Source organism: Micropterus dolomieu, linkage group LG15 (assembly GCF_021292245.1).
Source record: "Micropterus dolomieu isolate WLL.071019.BEF.003 ecotype Adirondacks linkage group LG15, ASM2129224v1, whole genome shotgun sequence".
Lineage (NCBI taxonomy): Eukaryota > Metazoa > Chordata > Actinopteri > Centrarchiformes > Centrarchidae > Micropterus > Micropterus dolomieu.
In genome coordinates, this window is record NC_060164.1 from 12871309 (window position 1) to 12897579 (window position 26271).

At 39.5% G+C, this 26271-nt stretch overlaps 3 protein-coding genes and 1 long non-coding RNA gene across 5 annotated transcripts; 2 read left to right on the forward strand and 2 right to left on the reverse strand.

The window, feature by feature from the left end:
* Positions 1-8: 8 nt before the first annotated feature.
* LOC123983890 (peroxisomal N(1)-acetyl-spermine/spermidine oxidase-like) lies at positions 9-5106 on the reverse strand. The gene is made up of 10 exons (XM_046070330.1): positions 4645-5106; positions 4209-4385; positions 3912-4042; positions 3643-3830; positions 2713-2897; positions 1992-2161; positions 1708-1793; positions 1482-1594; positions 282-436; positions 9-167 (listed from the first exon to the last, which is right to left on the reverse strand). The coding sequence occupies exons 1-10, from the start codon at positions 4796-4798 to the stop codon at positions 24-26; spliced, it is 1503 nt and encodes a 500-aa protein (XP_045926286.1). The 5' UTR covers positions 4799-5106; the 3' UTR covers positions 9-23.
* Positions 5107-6609: 1503 nt separating this feature from the next.
* Positions 6610-26149, reverse strand: rassf4a (Ras association domain family member 4a). Of its 2 annotated transcripts, none has more exons than XM_046070348.1 (11): positions 26052-26149; positions 20051-20119; positions 19829-19904; positions 11166-11272; positions 10884-10966; positions 9683-9852; positions 9206-9307; positions 9069-9120; positions 8855-8976; positions 7653-7750; positions 6610-7072 (listed from the first exon to the last, which is right to left on the reverse strand). In XM_046070348.1, the coding sequence occupies exons 2-11, from the start codon at positions 20101-20103 to the stop codon at positions 7003-7005; spliced, it is 933 nt and encodes a 310-aa protein (XP_045926304.1). In that variant the 5' UTR covers positions 20104-20119; positions 26052-26149; the 3' UTR covers positions 6610-7002. The 2 variants fall into 2 exon arrangements, with proteins under 2 accessions (XP_045926304.1, XP_045926305.1); XM_046070349.1 differs by lacking the exon at positions 26052-26149 and adding an exon at positions 20673-20719.
* Positions 13100-14324, forward strand: LOC123983922. The gene is made up of 2 exons (XR_006828327.1): positions 13100-13211; positions 13650-14324. It is a non-coding gene; the product is annotated as an uncharacterized LOC123983922 (long non-coding RNA).
* Positions 20882-22620, forward strand: LOC123983919 (C-X-C motif chemokine 9-like). Its single transcript, XM_046070365.1, has 4 exons — positions 20882-20962; positions 21145-21274; positions 21372-21452; positions 22036-22620. The coding sequence occupies exons 1-4, from the start codon at positions 20896-20898 to the stop codon at positions 22166-22168; spliced, it is 411 nt and encodes a 136-aa protein (XP_045926321.1). The 5' UTR covers positions 20882-20895; the 3' UTR covers positions 22169-22620.
* Positions 26150-26271: the final 122 nt, after the last annotated feature.

The following is a 26271-nucleotide window of genomic DNA, read 5'->3' on the forward strand; positions in this document are numbered from 1 at the left end:
AGCGTGTCCATCTTCTAAAATTTTTAATCTGGTTGGCTACATGGACTGACGTAGGAATAATGAGAGATGAGTCGATCAGCTTCTCTCCACCCAGTGAGGACAGCTCCATGGACGGTGGAGTAGTAGCAGGGATGAGTAGCCTCTCCAGCAAACAACACCTGCAGGGGCTGAAACACACCCATGCAGTTAGAACCGAGAGATATTTGGAATTTATATTTTGTGAGTTTGTGCACTCTGTACGCACATGTGTGTTTGTGTGTGAATAAACCATGTCTCTGTACCTGTGACTGCGATCCCTTCGTGGGCAGGGGCTCCATCATGTTCTCCAGGTCCTGCGCTGAACAGCCTATTGCTGGGTGACTGTAGGATCCGCATGTCCAGGGGTCTTGAAACCACTGGGAACGCAGGATTCTCCTTGGGGTGATGGTGGGGTTACCTGAACACACGCAGTTCAACAGTTTGGATCTTGAATCTAGTACATGACTTGCTATTGGCTACTTCACCTCAAACAGGCGGCACTTTGCGCAGCATCTACTAAAAAGCTAAATCTGCCCCCACACGTTCTGGAAAATGAAGTAGCAGAATGGCATTTCACCAGAACTAAGGGGAAATCATTCAGCCAACTCTAGCTCCCAAAGTAGACTCAGTTTAACAATGTTATGGATCAGTTGTCAAAGCATTAAAATGATTACATTACAACTGTTGCATACATTGCTAAAGACAGATATTAGATATTCTTACAATTAGTGAATCAAAACATACATTTTGGCCAGAAGGTGGCACCATCACTCTGATGTTAAAGATTTTATATGTAAGTTGCAGTGCCATTACCAGTTTTCAAAGTGTAAACACCATTTGCGTCAACATCCCAGTGTTAATTACAACTGGTAATCTTGTATTGCTCTGAACAATCTGACCTGACTGATCTGAGTCATCAGTCATATAATGCACTGATTTAATGTAAATGCATTAAATGCCCACTATTTTTAAGCCTGCACGCAACAAACTCCTACAACTGTAGCTGAATGCTAGTTAACTGTTCACTCAGTGTGTAAATTACACTATTGAGTATTAGTAGCACTAGTATTAACATTAGTAACACTTCTTTTAATACTTCTCTAATCTTATGATAGTGCGATACTATACGTTACAGATTTCTAAAGAAAAAAATACTTGCTTGTGTTTTCCATTTACCAACTGATCACATTTTTGTCTTCCTCTGATTGGATAATTTACTTTTGTTCTTTTAAGCTTGTGTTCATTCAACTTTTTTTTGAGGTTTTACAAAACTTAAATTTTACTGTGTCGTCAATCTTCCTTTTCTTTCTCACATCTTTAATTTGATGTGATGCATTTCCTGTCGTTTATTGTGATTGTCTTCTTTGTAAAGCAGTTACACAACTCATGTATTACTATCCATTTTCATCCATACTAGCAATCAGGAGGCAGCCACAGGCCGATACCACAGATTTCAGACTCACCTGTGAATGTACAGATGAGCTCCGTGATGGAACGTCTGACCTCCTGCTCAGGAAGCGTCTCCATATACTCAGACTCATGCCCAGCGATCCAGCCACAGATAACATGGCTATATCTGAGAGTTTAACCATAATTAGCGAGTGGAGTCACACGAATGGGTTCATTGAAAGCCTTGTATAGGGAAGAATGAGCAACTGTCAATGTTCAGGTGCATTGTATGTTGCTGACCTTTCAGAAGGTTTGAGCACAGTGAAAGCTGACATCTTCCTTATCCAGGATTTCTTTATATCTGACACCTGGTCCAAAACATCCTCCTGTAACACAAAGAGTGTAAAAACAATGTGTGTGGTTACAGTCTATAGTTTAGGTTTTTTTTTATTTTTTATCTGTGATGCATTAGTTATCAAAATGGATTATTAGGTTATTTTAGGTTATGTTATTAATATGGTTTGTGATTACTGCCTTTTTTATGCTAGTAAATGTATTATGTTGTTCATGGCTGCACTACAGACCTCATCTTTCCAGACCAGGTAGATGACCTCACAGTCAGCATCCCACCATGGTGATTCAAACTCTACATATATTTTGTTGCATGTTCCAAATCCTAGTTTCTGGATGGAGAGCAGCTTGTGTGCAGGGAGAGGAGGACAGAACAGGGTTGAATGGTGCTTCTTTAGGTATCCTTGCAAAGACAAAAAGGTAATGCTTACATACTGTATGGTTGGGGTAGCTGATATGATGACATTGCCATTAAATTTATACTGAGATAACTACTTCATTTTTGCCTGGTTATACTTATATATTGTAGAAAATGTTGCAAATCAACAGACTGTTTTACAACAAAATTTGTTGTTTATATGAGTTTTGCATTAATGTGATGAGTTGAATTGTCAGATACTGACTTAGCAACATTAACCGAAAACAGAAACTCCCATCTGGTTATTTAACCTATTTATAATTTCTTTAAATCTGTCTTTAAAAAATATATATATATAATTAGACAACAGGACTCCTTTGAGAATTTTATTAGGTATGGGGGCTATGCTTTTATTGGCAACATTTTGGCTAAACAGTAGAGGTGGCCAGTAGAGATGGCAACACAATAATGTTGCCAATAAAAGCAAATCCCCCACACCTAATAAAATTCTCAAAGGAGTCCTGTTGTCTCATTTACAATCATTCTATTTCATGCGCTCACATGAACAACAGTACAGTTTGTGTGTAGAGGTCTACCTAGAGGCACTGTGACAATAACGTGATCAGCAGCAATCCTCTCCCCATCATCACACTCAACGGTCACTGAGTTTACTTCAGGGTTCTCTGTGTTACACCAGTGGACACAGTGCACAGGCCGATTGTAGGTCACTAAATCAGTGGGGAGCTCCAACATCAAGCTCCTGATGAGGCCTTCATAGCCACTGCAAGAAAAAGGCACAAATAAAAGTTACCTGGATGCACATGCTTAGCTCTCAAGCGGGAACCTCTTGGTCTTAAAGGGAAGCTAATGCTTAAAGTGCCTTAAACCTGCATTCTTTGTAATGGCCAGTTGGAACATTTTTATTATACAACTTATTTCATACTTTTTTTTTTTTTTTTTTTACTATTTTATACTTTTTTTCAGAATAAAAAAAAAACTCTTTTCTTGGGGTCAAAGTTGATGTCTTCCAATGTTGTGTGCAGTCTAAAAACAGAAAATGTTAAAAAAAAAAAAAAGAAAATTGACAGAGAAAAGTGGCAGATCCTTCCATTTTAAAATGCTGAACCAAAGAATGTACAAGATTCTCTCAAAAAAATGTTGCCAATTAATTTTCTGTCAATTGATAAGTTGATTTATGAGTAATCCATCCATCCATCCATCCATGGTCAACCACTTATCCTGCGTACAGGGTCGCGGGGGGATTGGAGCCAATCCCAGCTGACATCGGGCGAAAGGCAGGGTACACCCTGGACAGGTCGCCAGTCCATCGCAGAGAAATCATTTCATCTCTACTTATTAGAACATGCTACCCCCTGATGGGTGTGCAATTGCAGTGACCTGTCTCACGGGAAGAGAGGTAAATATGTACAATCCCTCATTCAGGCCTACATACAGTGTTAGGTTTATACCCTTTATTTGGTGTGCATTGTGTGAAGAATATGTTTATAAGATTGTGGAGTACAAACCCTGGCAATGTGCAGTCCAGTCCAGCTAGACTCTTGTACATCCAAAATCCCGCCAGGTCTATCTCATCCATGGTGTGAGTCGCACTGGCGCAGCACTCCACCTTCAACATGGTACTGACTGCACACAGTAGCAGCTCCCTGGTGGTTTCATCCTCATCTTTCCACTTCTCTGCTGCTCGCTGTCGTGCCTGCACACAGTACCAAACAACTACATCAAGAACTTCTCAGACTTAAACACCCGGAAAATTATTTGATCGTTGAAATACAACCTCTGATCGCATGAAATGTCCTACGCTGGCCCAGGGTGTTTCCTTTTGATTCTCAAACTGTGAAGTATCATCCACCAGCTCATAAAACATCTCCACAGCTGTACTCATGTGTTCAGCACTCAGCCTCTGACCTGCACATCACCCACAGAAAATAACATTTTAATAACAATAACACTGTTATTTCTGCACTTTCACAAAGACAGACAACTGGACCCCTTCTGTTTATCATTGTAAAAGATAATGCACACAAAGCCAGATAACAGGCAGGTAACATGGTGAATTTCTGCATCTGGAGACCTGAACTGCTGAACCAGTTGGGAACCCAGGGAGGACGTTCATTCACGTCAATGGCCTGGTTGTCTGGAGTGAGGGCCTCTGGATCCAGGAGGCCATAGTCTCGAGCCAGACAAAACAGTGGGTTCTCCTCAGATGGACCGTGGATATAACTTGCACCTATCTCAGTAATGTTTTTACCTGTAGAGGAAAAAAAAGGTTGGGAACATAACTTTAAAAATCATGGGCCAAACAGATTGTTTATTATAGATCTACCTGAGCTTTCTCTTCAGGCCTACAGAACTTCGATGCTTTAAATGTACTACCTATAAAATGTATTTCAAATTGACACATATGCAACTGCATCATTTGTGGCCTGTTGTTTTGTATTTGTACTTTTTTTGTTTGAGAAAATCTACTTTTAGGTATTAGCCTTCTTACTGCACATAACGTCGCTCACCCAATGTGCCTGTTTTTATTCGTCCCCCGCTTCTTGAAGTCGCTTCCAGTATCTGCACGTGATGAAATCCAGCTTTCACGAGCATGTGTGCCGCTGATACACCTGCAATCCCGCATCCTATTATAACTATATTTGGGGCCGTATTTACAGCCATACTCGCTTTGCAATTAACAAATACTAGCTTAGCCTAGCCTATCCTTACAGACATGTCATCTGACGTTCACTTCAGTTGTGGACTCATACAGACTCGATTCGTACTTCCTTGTATTTAACGCCCTTGCAGCCTGTTCTGCAGGTTGACACATACATAATTGGCTGAATCTTAAACCAGCAGGTGATGTGGTCTCCTAATGTCTGTCTGAGAGGCACCGTGTGGTTCAGTTCAGCCCAGACGGATAATAATTGCTGAATGAAAGCTCAGACCTTCTCTTTGAGAGGCCACGTGTCATGTTCCTACTTTGTCTGAATGCACGCACGCGCCTCCGAAGTAGGCTATGTCTGCCATAATTATAGTAAACAGTGTGCCACCACCATGTAGACAGCTGAGGGGGGTGGAAGAGGCTCCCACATTCAAATATTTGTATATTAAGTCAGTATTATTTATTCCTGGCCTGCCTGGTTATTTCCTGGAAATAACATATTCATATAAAGAACACAATCACTGTTTTTTATGTCAGTTCTTTGTCATTATTCTCATTCATAACCCAATCCTGCGTAAGGTTATAATTCTACACTGATATGTTACAGTGTAATATTATAACCTAAAGCAGGGTTGAATTGTTAATTTCTACATTTTATTGTCAGAGAACTTTAGACCTTACATGCACAAGTTGTTCTAACTTGACCTAAAATGAGGATTTCACAACCAAGAGTTCACTAAAGTCTCTAAAGAAACATGATTGACATATTAATACAATTTCATAAATGCATTTGAGAATCTTCTTGGTTGTTTCTTTTCATAATAATGAAAACAATGTTAACCACGATAAAGGTTAGTTTACTAATTTCAGTCCCTACCCCCTTACACTTTATACAGTTACTGGCAGCAGCCTAGAGACCACGAACCTTGGTATGAAAAGGCAACAGAAGCAGCTGCAGCTGTAAGTTATTTCTGTCAAATGAATAACTGACGCCTCAAACTGAGAAAATGTAAATGTAAAGCAAAACAGAAGTATCATTTGCCTGAACAGTAGTTGATCCAGTTTAATGAACTTGTTCAGTTGGTTTTACTTTTCTAAAAGTAATGAGATGACTCTGCGAATTACTAATGAGACTCACACTTTGGTGTGATATTTCTCTTTTCTACATTGTTCAATTAAGTTTTTAAGAAAGCACAGCACGTATGAAGTTGACAGGAAAATAAAATGGAATAATACAATGAGATAGTAACACACAAAGTCCAACAAATCTAATTGTACTTTGAAGTAGGTATTTAGCCGTGTGGCGTATGTGGATATGATTGTGTCTGGTCATGTAATTACTTTATGTAAAAAAAATTGCGTGCTATCTATAATCATGCCTTTCTATCAACCAAACCCTCAACAAAAACATGAGCTTTTTATATTTGGAATTTATGTGGATATGTGTGTGTTTGTGTGTGTGTTTTATTATTATTATCTGATTAATCAAATAACAGTAATGGTCAACTGAGTGTAGGTCAGTTTTTAAGGTGAAGGTTGGTCCACCAAATATTACAACAGTCTTGCTCTTTGTGAAACTGTGGGAAAAAGGTACAGCCCTCCTCTCTCAGGATAACCCCATTGTGTAATGTTGATAGGTGTACACACACACACACACACACACACACACACAGAGCTCATGGGAACTAGCTGGCAAAGAGGGTCACTCCGAAGAACAATGCTAATCTTTGCTCCAGTCAGTGCAGGAAATAATAAAGATGGCTGTTTTCTTTCTGGGAAGTCTGAGCTGGGTATTATGTTTGGTGTCAGCACAGATCCAACAGCATTTATAAAGGCCACACTTAAACGGATTTATTTCATGAAAAGGTCCAAGTTAGAGAAAACATTACAAAAACAGCTTGTATAAATATCCATATCTGCAGTAAGAATATGCAAATATATTAATAGCAGAGATATCAAAGCAGTGATACACTCCATAGTAATAACATTAACAAAACATACAAATTGTTGAGATATGTAACTATAAAATGTAGAAGCACATTGGTGTATAATATGATTCTTTTGCAGCCTTAACTTTTACCCTTTTACCTTTACCTCTACAATCACTACAGCATTTGGAAATGTTCCCATCGTAAATCAACAGTCATTAGTGTTGCACCCACCCCTTCCCCTAAAACGCACACACTAAGGTTACATCAGTACATGCATACAGAAACACTCATACTCTGTCACTGGTGTGATCGCTGCCTTCGAGCTGGTGTTGAATCATAGACCTCAGAGCACTGTACCTGCAGAGGTGAGAAAACACACATGATTAAAAGACTCTCACTCTTATGCTCATACTCAGGCACTCTAATACGCACAATGCATTTATTTACATTCATATAGAAAAGAACATATAAACTGAACAGCTACTAACTTTTCCAAACATTAGTTGCATCTATTACTTTAAAGGATAAGCCTGGTTTTATGCTTCTCATTGTCACCAAATCCCAAGACCAAAACCAACAGCGTGTGTTTGGATGGCAGTGGGGTTCAATGGCACAGAGGAGCGAGCTAATGCAGGCAATAGTTGTTAGCAAGATCATGGAATTTCTTGATAATAAGAACAATATAAAAACATCACCAGGTTTATTCTTTAACATTTTTATCCTTATATGTTTGATTATAAAATATGCCTGTGTGTGTGTAAAAACAATATGTTCCACAAGTAAATGGTCACCCTGACATAAAAACACACAGGGTCCACACAATGTCAGGGTTTACAGGGCTGAAATCTCAGTCATATGAGTGAAATGATTACACAAAGAAGGCTTTGTCTAGACTGGAACTGGTTCTGTTTGCTGAGTAGAGAGACCCTTGACTTACTTCTTAGTTAGTTTGTTTATTTCACGTTCCTCTTCCTCTTTAAGTTTCTCTACAAAGCTGTCTAAAACAGGAATCTCAAACTTTATGTATTGGGCAACCTGGGGAGAGAAAGATTCAAACATATGAGCACAGGCGAGCGACACATCCTGCACTCACACATTAGATGCACATGCATCCAAAAGGCTTCCATTCTTTTCTCTGTCCAAATAAAAAATCAAACCAATAACCATAAAATGATAAAGATTAAAAGGAAAATACTAAAAGATATACTAATGTGCAACACAAGATGATTTCTAGTAGAGGGTAAAATTTGGTAGAATAGCTCTACCACTAAAAAACATGATTTTTTTTTAATTTACATGAAATTAAATGTAAATACATATAAAAATTTAATTTAAAAAAACAACAGGAACCTATGTTTCCAGAAACAGCTTTCCTGTTATTCTGGATAAATCACAGAGCGAACCGTTTATATAAAGGACTATGTTATATTCAGTCCTATAGAGCCCGTAAGGGGACATGGGCAAAAAACCATCAAACAAAAAAACACATACCTGTAACATTTCATGCCCACTAGATACTTTCTGGTGGGCATGAGAAACGTGATATTTTATTTTATTTTTGGCCCATGTCCCCCTACGGCTCCATGCAGTCCAAAGCAGATCAAAATATCTAACATGTGTTCTGTGTTTCATACAGAGTAACCCGGAGATAATTTCTGGAAAGAAACATTAGTGTTGAATCTTTGATAAAATTCCTTTCACCTCCACTGTGTTGGCGTCGAACAAAAAATAATAGCTGGATATTTCAAAACAAAACCATGGCTAGATACCACTAGAGTTAAGTCAGAATTTATTTTGGTTGTTTGGATGAACTGACCTTTATTCACGGAGTTCATATGTATTACTGTAGTGTGATTCCAATCATAGACAATCCAGAAAGTTCTCCAGCAACATTTTGGTTTTATTACTAGTACTATTACTAGTACTCAGTACAGTCACAACACAAAGTCGGTCATCTTAGCCTATTGTTACATCAGTCCTGAAACAGGATATCTATCCATAGCTTGCTAAATTTAACCTGACTGTCTATCATTGTGTCATTGTGTGTTTATGTTGACTACACAAAAAATGTAAAAGGGGTCACTGATCATGAACAAGATGACAGAACAGAGCGAGAAGTGGCAGGAGGCCCAGACTCACATCATACGTGACTTCTTCTCCCAGGTCAGCCTCTGTGATGAGGATCTTGGAGATTTTCTCACAGGGTCCGTAAAGCACACGAGCCACCAGTGGGTATTCACCATCCTTAAGCCGGGTCCTCTCTACAGGGTCATCGACAAAGAAAACAAATGGCCACATTCACACATACACAGACATTTCTGGTGACAAAACCACAATGAAAGTTACAACTTACCTCCCGACTCGTGCACCATATATAGGACAAACTCTTCAGATTTATTCTCAACCTTACAACACACAAATACAGATTGTTTATAATTTCAAGTTTTACTAAAACATCACTTCAGGTGTAAGCAGGGTCTTACTGTTTACCCTAAACTTGTGTAGCAGCAGGTTGAGGACTTGTCCGGTCGTCATGGAGCTGTTTACTCGTACATTAGTGACCGAACCATAGGCTGGAGTAAATACTGATGTCTGAAAAAGAAACAAAAATGCAGAAATCCACCGAGGACACATGTACAGGGAACTTTGCTTCATCAACACTTGTGATTGAGAATGGATTCTTGGACTTTTTGATAAGGAAATCTAAAACAGAAAGGAAATCCTTCAGTCTGCAGCTGGACGCTATTCAATAACAACACACACACATACTGTATTCAGGATAGAATGATGAAGGAATGCAGTGTAACCTTGTACACTGTGGCACATTAATGAAAACAGCAGGCTATTGTGAAACTCAGCAGAACAGGCACACCCGCACAGGAAACTTCTGCCCCGCTGCACCTGGAGATTTGTCAACAACGGGATGCATTAACGCGTGTGCTCGTATGTGTGTTCTGTTCTTTGTACCTTGTGGTTGTAGAAGTGTCCATTGATTGAGAACCTGTGTGCGCGCAAGCGTTGCAGGTCTCTGGCAGTGTGTGTCTTTGACCTCCTCTGAACCTGCATGAAGGAAGCATCACTCCTGGTCCTCAGCAGTTGTGGAGAATCCTCTTCTTCCTGACCACCAATGTCACCACCTCAGGGATGCACGTAAACAGAAACACACCTCTCTTACCACGTGCATCAGATGGTGCCTATTTTTATATACATCAGCAGCTACGCATACTTTTGCTACAGCTGAGGAGAAGTTTCTTCTGGGTCCTGAACCAGTGACTTTACACATACATGTAATTCATTCACATGCCATACATCACTGTCATACTGATGTCATCTTATATTGAACATATTATGTACTAGTTATGTTGTTTCAATCCGCTCTCACTCGTCACATATGGACATTTGGGTGCTCAAGTGAGTGCTGCATGCCTGCCTGCCTGCCTGCCTGCCTATCTATCATATCTTCAGATATTATATAAGTGTCAGAAAGCGGCAAACTCCATATAATAGTTAAATAGTTTCTAAATTTCTTAATAAACAAGTAGGTTGCCTCTCAAAGTGAATGTTATTATTTCCAATCCTTAACTCAGTTAGACCTGTCAGTTTTTTTCAATTGAAGGTTACAAGTAACTGTCGTGATATATACATTATTAATATACTATTTTGCTCTCAATTTGAGATCTATAGTGTGAGAGTTAAAATAGCTAACCATTTCAGCTTTGTTGTGAGGATTCAGCATTTACATCAGGATTTTAAATCCTCTAAGACAGCATTAAGATCATCATGTGACAAAACTTTATAGTAAAACCAATGATCTGTTAAGCAATGGGAGCATATTAAATAAAAATAAGTACAAAGAAAACACAAATGTCTTCAATTGTTTATCGGTGGTCAAGAACAACCCCCGCGAGACTTCAGCAGGTGCCAAAAATGCTTAAAAAGGTCAATGCCAGACCCATGACTAAGTAGTCTAACCCTGGTTATTTATAGTGTTGGTGAGCCAATCTACATGGCCATCTCATGATAATCCGTGTTCAACACGTGAGCACAACCTTTCCAGTCGAGGTGGTGCTCAAAGCACTTGTGGAGCTCTAATCTGTTTCAGCATGTGTGATCTACATTAACCCAGCAGGTGTATGTGTGTTTGTGACCGCACGTGTATGTTACTCACTAACTGGTCCAGTTTCTCTGTCTGTCTGTGAATTATTGTTAGACTCCACTGATAACTGCTTTTCCACAGCAGCTCTATTGTTTCTGTAGAAAGACAGAGGAAAAATGTGCTTACCTAATGTTACCATTCTTAATGCCCTTCACAGTTTACAATTCTTAAAATGTCACCTGGTGTTTCACAAAGATAGCATTTAGCAGAGATTAACTCAATGTCTACTTACTAGATTACTTGGAAAGCTTTCAACTACATCTCACAATATTCACTGAGATACGGTCGTCGTACCGGTTGAGACGGAATCGTTCATTGTCGTCGTACATCTGAAGTCGGATTGGCCGGCGTAGACCCCAGTAGATGTTCAGCAACCCCTCGAGGATGAACTCTCCATCCTCCTACACACACATGCACAAACACACGTACACATAAAACAATAATTATCAGCACTCCTGGCCAGAGGGGATATCCTGCTGGCTGCTCGCCACAGCGGCTCAATATCAGGTGTACGTGCAGCTACGGGGTGAACCCTCTCATCTTGGAGAAACCCCGCCAGGTTTGACCCAGCCTTTTTTTACACAGTACAAGGATGAAGTCACGTCTGAGAAGGCAGCAATAATGAGAACAGACGCACGACTGCTTTGGGTCACGTACGTGCAGGAGGAGGCAAAAATCTAAATTTAGAAGATATTGCTGCATGTCTTCTGAGTACAGAGAAAAAAACTGTCTTATAGTTTGAGATGGTTATTGTTGGATTTCAAATGTAAAACCAAAAATAAAAGAATAAAGTTCTCTAGCATGTTGGACTGAATGGCGAGCCTGAGATCAGACAGCCAATCAAGTTTGTGTGTGTCTGTGTGTAACTGATGTAGCATTAAATCAAATATTAAACCACAACTATGACTGTGGTAATCACACACAGGCACAAAGCATCTACTCTTGTCAGTTTCTGTGTCTTTATGTTGAAAACAGCTTGTTATATCATCACTATATCTAATTTGATACCCCAGCATACAATGTCGATATTTTAACCAAAATGAAAAGTGTAAAAATCTATTTGTCACAGAGGTTTTAGACCCCAAATAATACAGACTAGTGTTAGAAGGAGATAAATTCAGTAATCTGATTCTTAGAGGTCAGTCTCATCAGCTGATACCATTTGAAAGTCTGTGGTTACTCTTTAAGTACTCACATGTAAAATATCATTGTAAACACAGGGATACGGGGAGAAATACATCAGTGTTATGAAAGTGTTGACTTCAACGGAAATTATTTAGCTCTAATTAGAAATGTAAATGTGATCATCTTAATGAGGCCCTGTAGTAGATAATGCTTAGGATATATCTGGGTGTATATAGGGATACACAGGTGTATACATATTAAACAGTATATTGGTTTTAAAGGTTCATCTTTCACCAAGTCTTTGTTAAAAAGGAAGTCTTCCAATTAAGAAGTCTTTTAATTTAAACATATGGCCTCATTCAGCTCATGACAGATAAATGGTGAATTATTTGTGAACAATTTGTCTGACAGAGAGCCAAAACTGTATCTATCTTAAACAATCAAAGCGCATCTAGAAACTGAGGAAAACGGATCATAAACGTAGGTAGAGATTTCAGCAGAAATGCTGTAAAGAGTTCCTGTCATCTGTCTCTGAGCATGTGACCAGAGACGATACACTGAAAGCAGGTGACAAGAGGATCTCAGACTGCTGTAGGAACCATGTGATTTGTTGGTGTTAATACAAAAACAGATTATGGAGGTAAACTAATTATCCATGCCATCTGGGCCTCTACATGTGTGCCTCTTGTGTCTATAGACTGTACAGCAAATGGTTTGACATGTTTTTTCTTTGTTATGCCATAGTTTTACAGCGGTGGCAAACTGCTGAAAGAATAATAATAGTGGAGATGAACACAGTCAGTTTTTATTACAATCATTTTAATACTAAATGTCAGAGATTGGAGAGAAGAAGCAGAAAGTGTTTTTGGAGGTGATAAAGATTACTCCCAGGGCTTCATTGTTTCTGGAATATAAACATTCAGAGCAGCTGCACCACTGAACCTCCCTAATCCGCCCCTCCTGAGTTTCCTGAACAGGCATGCACACGCCCTCACACACACACACACACACACACACACACACACACACACACACACACACACAGACGTGAGTAAGGTCAGCAGAGCTATTTTTGGACGTAGCGGTTAATCACTCTGCTTCTGCGTGCCCCTATAAAGCCTGGACACACGCTCCAGTCCAGTCATACTCAATGGAGCAGCCTAGACATCACTCTGTTTCACTCCGCGTGTAATACCTACAACTTAAGCGTCAAAGGTGAGAGTGCTTCTTCTTCTTATTGTTCTTCATTATCAGTTATCCTTTATTGTAGAGGGCTCACAACTTTGCCATTTCTATTAATTACTTTTTAAAGGACCTGAAGCAACCTTACATATTTTACTCTTGTAAAAAGAAAAACACAAATTATAAAATGGAGTTAACTGTTTTGACAGGAATTATAACGTTATTTCTTAATTGCAATTCATACTAACAAATGGGGAAGGTATATACAGATATCAGTTTATCTATTAAAGGCTAAAAGATAGCAGGCAAATGCACATACACAACCATTGTAGTAGATGTTAAGCAGCACACTGACATACCCTAATTAAAAACGTAACAATAAAATAACTATGTAGAGCTAGATTATTTATTGTTTGCCATTAAAGTCTGTAGACAAATCTAACTATTTTTATTTTTCCTCTTCCGCTGCAGCATGAAACGCAGGCGGTTGTTGCTCTCTCTGCCTCTCTTACCCACCATCACTGAGACGCTCGAGGACTTGCCTGTCCATCCCTCATCCTCCCAATCTACCCAGAGCTCCCAGTCTCTAGAGGAGTACATGACCAGCATCCAGGCCCTCGCCTGCCCTGTTGAGGCCCCAAGCTACGGCCCCGTCAGACTCCAGAGGTCCCGGCACTTCTCAAAGGCTCAGATGAAGCTGTCTGTCTCAGCCTCACTTCCCCGCACACTAAGGACTTCTAGGCCTTACAGTCTGAGTCTAAACAGCACAGAGGATTTTTCTCTCAAGATGGGCAGAGAAAAAGACTGCAGGGGCAAAGACCCCATGGACTGGCTGTTTGGACAGATAAGAACTTGAAGAGAGACAATGTTGTTGTGGGAAGAACTGGAGGCACTTTGTCGGAGTATCTCATAATCAAACATGGCTGGAAGAAGCTGCTCTGCTTATGAAGATGAAAACAACACAATGTATTGTGGGACTTATTATGATGGCTGAACAAAGATAAAATCACCAAAAGGCTCGTGAGAAAAGTGAAGATCTATTTATTTCTATGTACTGAGGACTCAAGTCTGAATGTTTACAGTGTTAAATGTTTCATAGAGATGTAAAGGATATAGTTTCTAATAAAATAAAAATACTCATGAAAATGTTTCTGTTTCTAAAGTTACTCTACAAAAGAGCTGAAGATCATTACATCTCAGATCCAGTTAGATACAACAGTTAGATAAATAGAGCTGAAATGATTTAGTGAATAATCTGGCAGATAGTTATTTGTAACTATTTCAATAATAGTTTAATCTGTCAAATAATTTATAGAGCAAAGCAAAAACAGCAAACATTTTCCAGCTTTTCAAATGTGAGAATCTGCTGCTCTTTTTCTGTTTTCTATCATAAACTGAATCTTTTTTGGCTTTGGACTGTCGGTCAGACAAAACAAAAGATCTGAGGACATCACCTTGGGCTCCACCTTCACCAGCAGCAACATTGCAGTGATTTACTCATTTATGTGTCAGTTATTTTAATCTAGTAATATAACACACATTATTCTCAAAATGCACTCTGTAAAATGAATAGTTTTACTTTTGTTACTTTAAGTATATTTTGTTGAGCTAATACTTTTACTTAAAGTATTTCTTCACTGTGGTATTGTTACTTTTCCTTAAAAGATCTGAGTAGTTCGTCAAACTGTTATTATCTTACAGATCAACAGTATATAAAATAGTTAAATTAACTCCTTTACCCTGCTACAACAAAACGCTACTAACATAGGCTACTGAAGCATAAGTGATAATGATCCAATAATATATAATTGAACACTCGTAGGGGAGTATTTAATTCACACTAGTACATTTTGCTGATAATACTTATAATATATATATATATGTTGACAGAAGTGAAATTATAGATGCAAGACTTGCATGGAATATTTTTAGTGTTGCTTTGAATTTTCTGGGGATCTGAATTCTTCCTCTACTTCTGCTCCTGACCAAAAATCTAAATAAACTCAGCATCCCACTGACATCTAGTGGTAATCAATGGTGCTGTGGTGGCCTTTATCTAAAAGGTACCTCATACAGCCAGTAGAGGGAGCTGCATGCACATTGATTTGTGAGGTTATTTCGGGCAGACATGCACAGGCATATACATTGAACCTCTCCTGTGTCATTACTCGACCCAGTGTTGACTGACTATACCACATTACAAACTGACCAGATTAATTAGTAGCAGGGGGTTTAGAGGTTAAAGCAACATTCTTTTAATCAAAAAACTCACAGCCCTTTCAATACAAATCCACCACACTGAAGTGGCCTTCAGCAAGGCAGTGGATCAATATTGCCTCAAGCAAGGGCTCTGCAGTGAAAGGAGAATAGCTCCAACAATCAGCATAATCTACATAATTGCAGCTAGTTCAGTTGTCCTCTTTATATGCATGTCAGAGCTTGTTTTCCTGTCAAAAATACTGGATACGTTTACTGTGGATGGAGGTGAAAATCCAAGTGAAACCACTTCCACAAAATGACTCAACTCAAATCACCTGACTTCACATGCAGAGTGTGATCATGATGTCATCTTAAAACAACAAATCCTCGTACCCTGTTTAACTGCCACTTTCCACTTCCATTGTTTCCACACAGAACATGTTTGTCTCAGTCTGGATAATAATTATAAAAACATTAAAACAAATACCCAGTCAGATACATATGACCACAGTAAACCTCTGTCTGGGAATGATGACATCTACAGCTGTTTTTTTTTAATCTAAAATCATTCACACAGTCACTGCATTTCCTAGAAAGTCCCATTTAGAGTCCCCAAACGTTGGTCTTAGGCATGCTTAAAACCCAAAAATGTCACTGCTGAGTAATGCTTTGTCCTTCATACCCTAACTCTAATGAGTCACTCTTGAGCCTCACTCCACCAGCTCTGACTATGTCGCTCATGTCAAGCAGATGTCAAGAATTTTACAGAGTTCTTCATCCACATAGTGTGACAAAAGTGCAGTACATATGCCAGTACAGCTGTCATGAATGATTTTAAACAAATACAAATCCTACCCTAACAATACCTGTAAAAGCAGTTAATTTGGTTGCTGTTCTGAAACTTTCGCTCTTATCACACAATGCTGCCCAGTTCAAATTTCCATTTTTCTTAGCACTTTAAGGACACCTCATTCATGTTTATTTCAAAGCTGAGATTAAAAGCTCTTGACAAACCAATGATCGACAAAAAAGCAGTTGACAAACCAATCTCACAACAAGGCCAATGTAGCAGCTGTTCTGGAGCTTTTGATTACTTAAGATGATTGCTATCGAAAGCTCCAGAACGATACTGAATGGACTTTGCTGCTGTTTTCAAGATCAAGAATGAACTTTCACTCTAGAAAAGTCTGTAGCTTCAAATTGTGATTGTGAGTAATGAAAATGATTCTAGGACTTTTGTTAAAAAACAACCTGTAGATCATTACTTACTATAAGAGACACAGACAAATGTCCTAACATCAACAAGACTTCTCTCCATCTCAGCACTGAGGAACTTGAATTGCTTCCCTACCTACAGCCAAGGGTGCATAATTTAGTAGGGACATGTCTCTACCAATATCCAGCGACTACTGAATTGTCCCTAGCAATAACTTTGATCAAAACAATTAAAAATAACCACTGTTGTCCGTCAGTGTCTAGCCAATGTATCTGGTACGCAAATAGTTAACAGCTCTTGTTCACTACGAGTACAATGTGTTTAAGTTTTGAAAGAGTATGTCCTCCCCCTCATATACCTCACAGTGGTTTGGTCCACTGCCTACCTTTTTCAGACCCTCAGCGACTTTATTTTAAAAAAATATCCTGCTGGGAGATGTTTTTATTGTCCCTACCAACAGTGACAGGAAATATCCGCCCTTGCCTCCAGCAAAACAACATCAGATTTCAGTCAGGTTTTAGGGCTCACCATAGCAAAGAGTCTACCTTGCTGAAAGTGTCTAATGACCTGCTCCTCTCTGCTAACTTCGGGAACTCTGCCATCCTGATTCTTCTTGACCTAAGCGTGGCATTTGATACTGTGGATCATGACATTTTAAATGACTGTCTCTGGTAGTTGGTACTGATGGCACTGCCTTGAACTGGTTCACATCCTACCTCAAAGACAGAAGCTTCTCCATCTACGTAGGTAATTTTTCTCTTCCCCAGCCAGTATCTCCTGTGTTGTCCATCCTAGGTCCAATTCTTTTCTATATGTACATGCTCGGCCATCAGTCATTTAAAAATACAAAATTTCCTTCCGCTGTTACGGTGATGACACAAAGCTTTATCTCACTCTGAAACCAAATGACCAGTCAAATCTAATCAGTCTCATGAACTGCCACGAGGACATAAAGTGTTGGTGGGTTAACTTCTTACAGTTAAATGAAAGCAAATCTGATGCAAGTTCTCCTGTTTGTCTATGAATCCCTAAATGGCCTTTTATATCACAGACCTACCAACCCCTCATTCCACCTCCATGTTCCTCAGGTCGACTGACTAGTGATTCCTGGCTGTCCCGCATACTGAACTTAAAGCTCAGGGGTGACCACGCCTTTGAGGCTGCAGTCCCTAGACTGTGGAACAGCTTCTCCCTTCCTGTCAGATCTGCCCCCTCTATTGACCCCTTTTATGTCCAGGGTTTAAACATACTTTTACTCATTGGCGTTTGAATCCTCTTGATGTTTTTGACTGGTGCCTATGTTGGCAATTGGCAGAGTTGTTGATTTGTGTCAATGAGCTGTGTGATGATTGTTGATGTTTAAGTCGATGTGACTTTCTTTTATTTGTGATTATAGCTAACTGTGTGGTCAGTCCTTGTTGTAGTGGCTCTTTTTCACATCAGACCCTTAAACTGACACAAAAGTTTTCTCCCAGGGATCCCCACCTGATAGAATTTTTTGCTTTTATATGTTTTATTACAGAAAATGAAACCCCTGGCCAATATGGTCATAGATTCTGTCTTTGTGTTACTTATGGATGGAATCATAGTGAAAATAAATTTAAACCCTTTTTGCTGGGGACTCCCTGGAACTCCCTCAAGGAACCCTGGGGGTTCCCAGGCCCCACTCTGAGGAGAACTGTTGTAGACAAATGAGTAAAAATTGCTAGAGTATTTACACACAGTACAAACTGAACAGTGGAACAAGAATAAACTTGTGATTTCTTCCCCAACAGAATGTTTATCGGGATCCAGTTTCAGATCATCACTCAGATTATCAGATTGTGTTGGCATAGCATTTCAGTTACACTAGACTGAGCTACCTATGCTGTCTTTGCACAATACATACATTACGTTCCCATCAAGTGTTCCTGTGTCTGTAAGTATGGTGGGTAATTTATGTTACGTTATGCTTACCATTAACAATATTAACCATTAACAGTTTTTGTAATATATGTGAAATTTGTTCAATTCGGGCAAAATTATCAAAACAATGTGGCTAAAAGGCTGCCATGATACTATTCAATTGTTCATGACAAAATGCAGCTAACTTCAAATGCAGTAAGAGTAGATACAAAGCAACATATAAAGTTAGCTGTCACCTTAAAGAGAGTGTTTGACTTAGATTTAACTCCTTGGTCTGCTTTCACATTTTGCCTTGGACAGCCTCAGTAATGACACAGAAAGCAACTGTAGAATCACCTGTTTCAGCGATCACACTTGAGTAATTAATTTATTATTACTCTACATCTAGACTTACTGTATTAGTGAAGCAACGTGTTTTGGTCCAATTACTGACATTTATTTTCAGCAAAGATGACACACTGTTAAAACCCCCGTGTGAAACCTTCAGATGACCTAATACAAGCTACAGTGGTGTAAATGCAATGTGCTGAGCCATTCTCTATAATGTGGCGTTATAATTAGCAGAGTTCTGTTTAATATATTTTCTTTTTAAGATGTTCAGTCTAACATATATTTCATTTTGGATGAATTGTGTCAATATTCATATGTACATTGCATGTACCCATATTGTGTCTGAGACTGTGGGGGATTTTCCCAGGGTAAGATGATGTAGTGGGTCTGGCTGGGGGGACAAAAATGAAGGACAGACCATGACCACCCTGCCCTGCACACACACACACACACACACACAAACAAAGGGGAACTCCCGACCATAAAAGCCATAGAATGATTATCAAACAAATAACCAAACTCCTGCAAACAGCTAACACACCACAACAGCAAAATGTTTACTGTTGAAATAGTTTGCTAAGCAGTTAGTGTGTATGGCTAAATCTGCGACCCCTCCCTCCCTCCCTCATTCCATTTCCATTTTAATTTTGAGGGAAAATGGGGCTTTTTGTGGTTTGTCAGCCACTTGGCATGTTGTGAAAGAACCAAGGAATTGCAGGTCTGTGCTCAGGACTGCAGCCACATAGGCAGATTATTTGGTCTTCGGTTTTTTGATAAAATACATTAAAGTGCCGGTTTGACTGGTTCCAGTTTTGGAATGTGTGCAACCCATTTTACAATGCTGTGTGTCCTGCAATCCAGCACACCCACACAGACACGGACACACACACTAACACACACACACACAGCACCAGGCAATTGCCAATAACCCTCCCTGTTTATGTTTTTTATTTCCGCCAGCAATGTCTCCTTTCAGGTGGTTTGTTTGAGTCTTTCTTACCTCACGAGTCCTCAACTGAAAGTTTTTCCCTTCGTGGTAACAGTTGTAGGTCCTAAGCAGTGACAAGATGTCAGACCTGAATATGAACACAAGACCACAAGGGATAAATTAGCACTCATAGCTCTCAAACTATGCAAGCAATGGTGAAATTCAATACATGTAATCATGATTTTACTTTGTTGTACTTAACTACTGTGCAGTGAGGGAATTAAAAGGACTTACTTTGGTATAAGTTTCTCTTCACTGAGCTTCACGTAGGTCTGAGGCTCACCCATTCTGACCAGAGCCCAGCTGTGGCAGAAAAACATGAGAATGACATAAAGATTGTATTATCTCTATAACACTGTTTTGTCTGGGTCTCTAAATCATGATGTTATTCCCAGAGAGAAAATTCCTTTGACCATTGATAAAAATAAAATATGCACATTAGTTTAATGCGCTGTTCTGTTTAATTTTTGATTCAATGTGAGGATTGGATAGTTTTTCTTTATTAAATGCTGTTAAACAAGTGGCTCATGTGGTAAAAGAAGGGACAGGAAATTATGAGAAATCACATGGTGTTGTTGACACAGAGCCAATGGACTAATAGAAGTATCGTCTTGAGGCAAGGCTCAACAAAGCCTGGAAAACACTATGTCTTCTGTCTAATGCAAGGATAGCTCCAGCTACTGTGGCAAGCTTATTATAAATAATTAATATAATAAGAAAAATAAGAATAAGAAAAATAAAGACTACTCAGCCATCTCTACTGTTGTTTCTAAAGAAAACAACCAGTCTGCAACATCAGTGTCTTAATACTGATAAATAAATGCACAGTAAAAGAAAAGAAACCAAAATTAATCACTATGTCCTGCAGGGTGTCAAGTCTTCTCTGACAAAGTCAGCGGAATGGTGTCCCTGATCCCTGCATCCCGATTCCTGTCTCCTGATATTTGAGAGGGAAAGTGCCATGGGGAATTTCCTGGTTTGGAAAGCCCAGCTCTGAGACTGCAGGGGGGAGGAGCATGAGTATAAAACAGCAACATGTGGCTCAAGGACTCAGTGTCAACGCTCAGCTTGCCTCCACTATGCAGCTTTATCCTCAGTCAGTCTGTCAGCTCACCTTTCTGAGCCTCTGCTGCGTACTGATTGCAGGTAAGAATCTACAGATTAATTTATGTTTATAACTGTGTGTTTTTCTTTCATAAAATCTGGATCCAGTAAAAGTGTTTTAATGCGGTTTGCTGTCTGAGCATGTGAACTTCCAGTTGCTTAATCTCTGCTCATGTTGTATTGAATTAACCTGTAATCCTGTTACTATGTCTGTGTTTGTGCAGTGAGAGAGTCCGACAGCACGTTTGTCCCGGGAAGATGTTTGTGTCCACAGACGCAACCAGGTGTCAGAGGGCATCTGAAAGAGATCACAGTCTACCCAAAACGCCCCGGCTGTGATAAATTCACAGTAATGTGAGTACCAGATCCTGCAGACGCACACACATTCATGCACAAACACGCACATCCAAATGAGTGTGTATAAATGTGTGGGTTTACATGTGTTTTTCAGAGTAACTCTGAGAAGTAATCAGCCAGTGTGTCTGAATCCTGAGGCACCGATGGGCAAACAGCTGATTCGCTGCTGGAAAAGGTGAAAAGTTAAAACCTTCTCTCTGTCAGGGTTTTATAAGACCAAGGGATACTATAACTGTGTCAACCACCAGAGTATCATGTATCAAAAAATAAACTCTGCAATGACCTTTGCACACGACCAAAACAACATGCAATGCTTTTATTATACAAAGGATCGCACAATATTTAAGCCGAGCTTCCTAATTGGTTCTTGATGGGTTCCTCCCGTCTTCATATTTCCCGTATATCACTGTCAACAGTATATTATTTGTTGCCAAGCCAGTTCTTGTCCTAACAAAGCACACATTGAGCAGTTTCTTGATCTTTCCTCCACATGTTTTGCTACTTGTGAGACAAAAAAGAATGCCAGTTAGTGCTTCTAACATAGTGGTAATCAACTAAAGTTGTGTTATAAACCCAAATTTTCTTTTTTTCCACGCTTTCCTTTCTCAGTGTATAAGATAGATTATCCATTAAAAGCTATTCATGCCACTAAAAACATATTATATCCAAATATTTGAGAGTGTGATTCTTACTCCAGGACTATCAATTTTCAGCCCTTCCTCCAAAGTAACGTGCATATGTCTGTGTGTGTTTCCTAGAACTCATAAGTTGGGTCGTGATGTGAAGCTGTGCCTGAGGAGGATGAGGAGGGGGAGAGGAGGTCAGCGCCAGCGATCTCGACAGAGGAGCCGGGGCCACAACAGAAAAGCCTCATCCTCTAACTCCCAGTAGTCAACCAGTCTGAAAGATGATACAATACTACTGCAAGGAGAGAAGCGTGTACATGCTGATTGTTGCCACACTGTGGACTCCAGGCCGCTAGACGCCGTAAAAAAAACAAAATGCACCACTTTTCTTTCTATAAAGGTCACTATGACATCAAGCTCCCCTAAACTGTTGCTTGGACTGTAAATCAAACTCTTTTTCTAGGCCAGCAGCAGGGAGCTTTATGTTTTCTGTGCAAATGAGTGATGTGATGTTAAAAACTAAGCCCTGGAGGCTTGTCATAAATGTTAACAGTTTTAGCTTCAAAACACTGTAAAATGGTCAATGTATTGTTTTTGTGTAGCCCTGTGTATGCAGCTGGACAAGCTAACTGAAGAGACTTATTTGGTTATTTATTTTTATATTAATATGGGCATTTTTCAGACATTGTTTTTTTAAATAAAGATATCAGAAAAATAGTAATCATGTGTGCTATTATTGTTAAAACTCCTGATTATCTTTAGAAGTGAACGATGGAAAAAGAGGATTACTTCCTTGGCAGGATATGAGAGGTCACTGAAAACACAATCCCAGCTTTAGTTAATAAACTACAGGATGTGAGTCAGCAGGAGGCACAAAACAAACATGTCTAGCTGAAAACATCTGCACAAATATTGCAATGCTATAACAGGAGCTAACTATGTTGTATTATAATGTGAATGTACTGTAAAATCTACAGAGGTTGGTGTTAGAGCATGTGCTGGAAAACACAATAAGATTAATTGTGCATCTCACACTTTTATGGACTACTTGTGGTGTTGTGGTGAGACATCCAGGTGATTAGGGTGTGGACTGTGAACGCTTTGTGATGGCTAGTAAACAAGCGTCGGACCGGCTGTAACATTTCTTATAAAGCATGTGACAGGATAGACTTCAATCGGGCCACAAGAGAGAGAACAGACACAGACACACGTGCACACACACACACGCACACAAACATACACACACACACACACACACACACACACACACACACAGTGAAATTTTGTTTCTACCTATTCGCATTGATATGGTCTCTTGCAAAACTGCTATGTGATCCCATTATCACTCAGCGCTTGACAGCACATGGGAGTCAAATGGAAAGTGAAAGTAAACTGCACAATAAGCACCTTTGTTACAGGCCGACCAGATATTTTAATTTCCATAAGTAGTATGATATTGATCAATACAATAAAAGCAGTTCAGGATTAGACAGAACACTAACTTAGAGGATCTGTTAACAGCTGCAAGATAACTTATCTTCATCACAATCAAATCAATATTAAAATGCTTCTTAATGCATCAGTAATAATAATATAACAACAATTATACAAATACACTCAACAATGAGAGGAGCTATTTTGCTGCCTAAATACTTACATACGTATTTACTTAAACTTATACTTATGAATACCAATTTTGATACTTAATTTTATTTTGCAGAAAATACCTCTGTATTTTAATTTAAATACAATATAGCATGCAGGACTTGTAATTGTGTATTTTTACAATCAAGTATTGCTACTTATATTTAAGAAACTGATCTGAAAACTTCATCCACCACTGTTAAAATCTCATTTAAAATTTAAATTACAGTTTGTCATTATTGTGTTTGTAGTATCTAAAGTAACATTTTATAAATATATATTTCTGTGAAGAAGATTCTCACTCATCCATGCAGGTCATAGTTATACCCAGGAGAGTGAAGTAAAGCTTACATTTGACCTCATGCGACAGTGCCAACAACAGTCATGCAGACTTGGCCTCACGTGACTCCAACGACCACAACAACTGTCGTTACAAGAGCCAAGAGCACAAACCAAGAGGCATCCATCAGCTTGATAACGACCCCACAGAGGTTAAATGACTGGGTCAGTCAGAACCTGTGCTTGCTCAGACAGCACATCTAATAAATTGGAATCGATTCAGAACTGAAGAAGCCTCTGATCTCTGTTCCCCAAAACATAGGAACCTGGACTGTCTAAATGATTATGCATCCCTTTGCTCTGGGACAGATGCTCGAAGCTGCCCTAGGCAGCAGGTCTCTGGACCAGCTATATATGTGTTGTAGTACTTCTCTGTCATTCTCTTTTTATTAATAAATTCTTCAAAGACAATGGTTTGTTGTAACTCAATTATTTTGTCAATCCCTCACCAGCAATATACAATTTTAATGACAACGGATACCTTAAATTTACATTTCAACACTGGATTCTAATGTAGTGCCTAAAATTTCATTATCCACATTCATAATATTGGTACTATGATGCTGCCACCTAGTGTCTACAGCGCTATGTACATCTGATTTGTAAAGTGTAGCAGCATTGCTGCTTGCTCAGTAATGGAAGAAACAATGTTTGACTGTTTAACTTGTATTGTCTTCGACACCACCTGCAGGAACAGAGACAGCAGGATGGTGGACAAACAGACATTGAAGCTTTTCATGCTGTATATGCCAAAGTGCTGCTGGCTGAGTTATTGTTTGGGACTCTCAGCGCTTCCTGAGATGATTCATTTTGTTGCAGTGCATCATTTGGTCATGTGATAAAGAAGGGAGGTAAATCAGTTAAAGTAATGATGTGTGACTCCTTTAATGTAAAAGCAGTTCCACTCTGATGTATTACTAACCCATTCATAATAAATTTACCCTGGTTCATCAATGCATTGATCTTTCCACAGAATAAGCTCTGGCTAAGTCATGTATTTGCATTTCCTGCAGCTGAAACAGAAGTTACTTAGGAAAAAGTAGAAGAAAAAATGCTTGCATGAGCAGTGATAGTCACCACAAAAACCAGGAAGCAGACTGCCAGCTGAGCACACCACTGTCAGATTGGGAAGTGATCTCTGTGAAGCCAGGTGCAAATTCAGCTAAACAATGAGCACAGAGCACGAAAAATGGATACTTTTAGATTTCTGTCACACTGCTGCTCCTCTTATCATCAGCAGGTGAAGATTTAAATAACTGAATTACTGAGGCAAGACCAGCACTGTACCTTTATCAGCCCTACTCTCTCACTTTAATGACCTCTGCCCACCTCCACTAAGGACACTGCTGACATAGGCGCATATTGCGATGGTCAGTCTATTTCTTATACATATTCATGCATAGTAATGTCGTATAAATATTCCATAACTTAAAGGATTCCAGTCTGTCACCATTATTTTGAATTATTCAGCCACTGCACATGGCCGCACAGGAGATGAGCCAAAGGCTTAGAGCTGTGTAAAAAAAGATAGGGGTCACTCTATTGGGTGATGCTCTGATTTGGGTGAATTTGCATAATCTGTCTCTTCTATTTCCTTCTCTTCTATTGTGACTAAATTACGCATTACCTCGGCGCGTACGCTCCCTCGGTGGACAAAGAACCTTCACTGCAGGTCTGCTAATTGGTTTGATCATCGCGAGATTCGTATGCAATTATCGCACCTCTGGCAGCTGCGTCCCCTGGACAATCCATTCCCACGCGTCAAATGTCCAGGGGAGCCCCACATTACGCGCTCAATGACAATTTCGGCAAACACTTTCCAAAAACGTCTAAGAAGGGCTAAATGGAGAGAGACATTTCTCAGCAAATCACTTGCTTAAGAATGATCTCTTTCTATTGCAGCTATACGCTTACACTAAAGAACATGTAGTTTTATAGAATACAGCAGATTAAAGTTGACGAAAAGGGAAACAATCAACCAGTCACCGCTGCATTATGAATTTACAATGTTAGCAACCGGCATCCAACTTCAGAACACCTCTTGCCTTCGGGCATTATGTTGTTTTCAGGATATAAGCACATGATTACATCGGCGAAGTTCCCTCCCTCTTGGTATTTTCGTATAAAAATTAGCTGCAGTAAATTTGATCAGTTTGGTTTCTTACCATAGCAGAGAGCGTTCTCCTCAGTCTCCTTCCCTGTCTCCACCAGCGACGGACCCCGCTTACAGTTCGTTATCGCTCCTCACGCCTCCCCGGTCGTGCGGTATTCAGAGCTGGAAGATAAAACTGACAACAGGATGACCAATAGAAAGCCGCACTGATACGCCTCGGCCAATCAGCGCTGGGCGTGGGAGGGGCGAAGAGCGTCAGGGTTGCACACCTC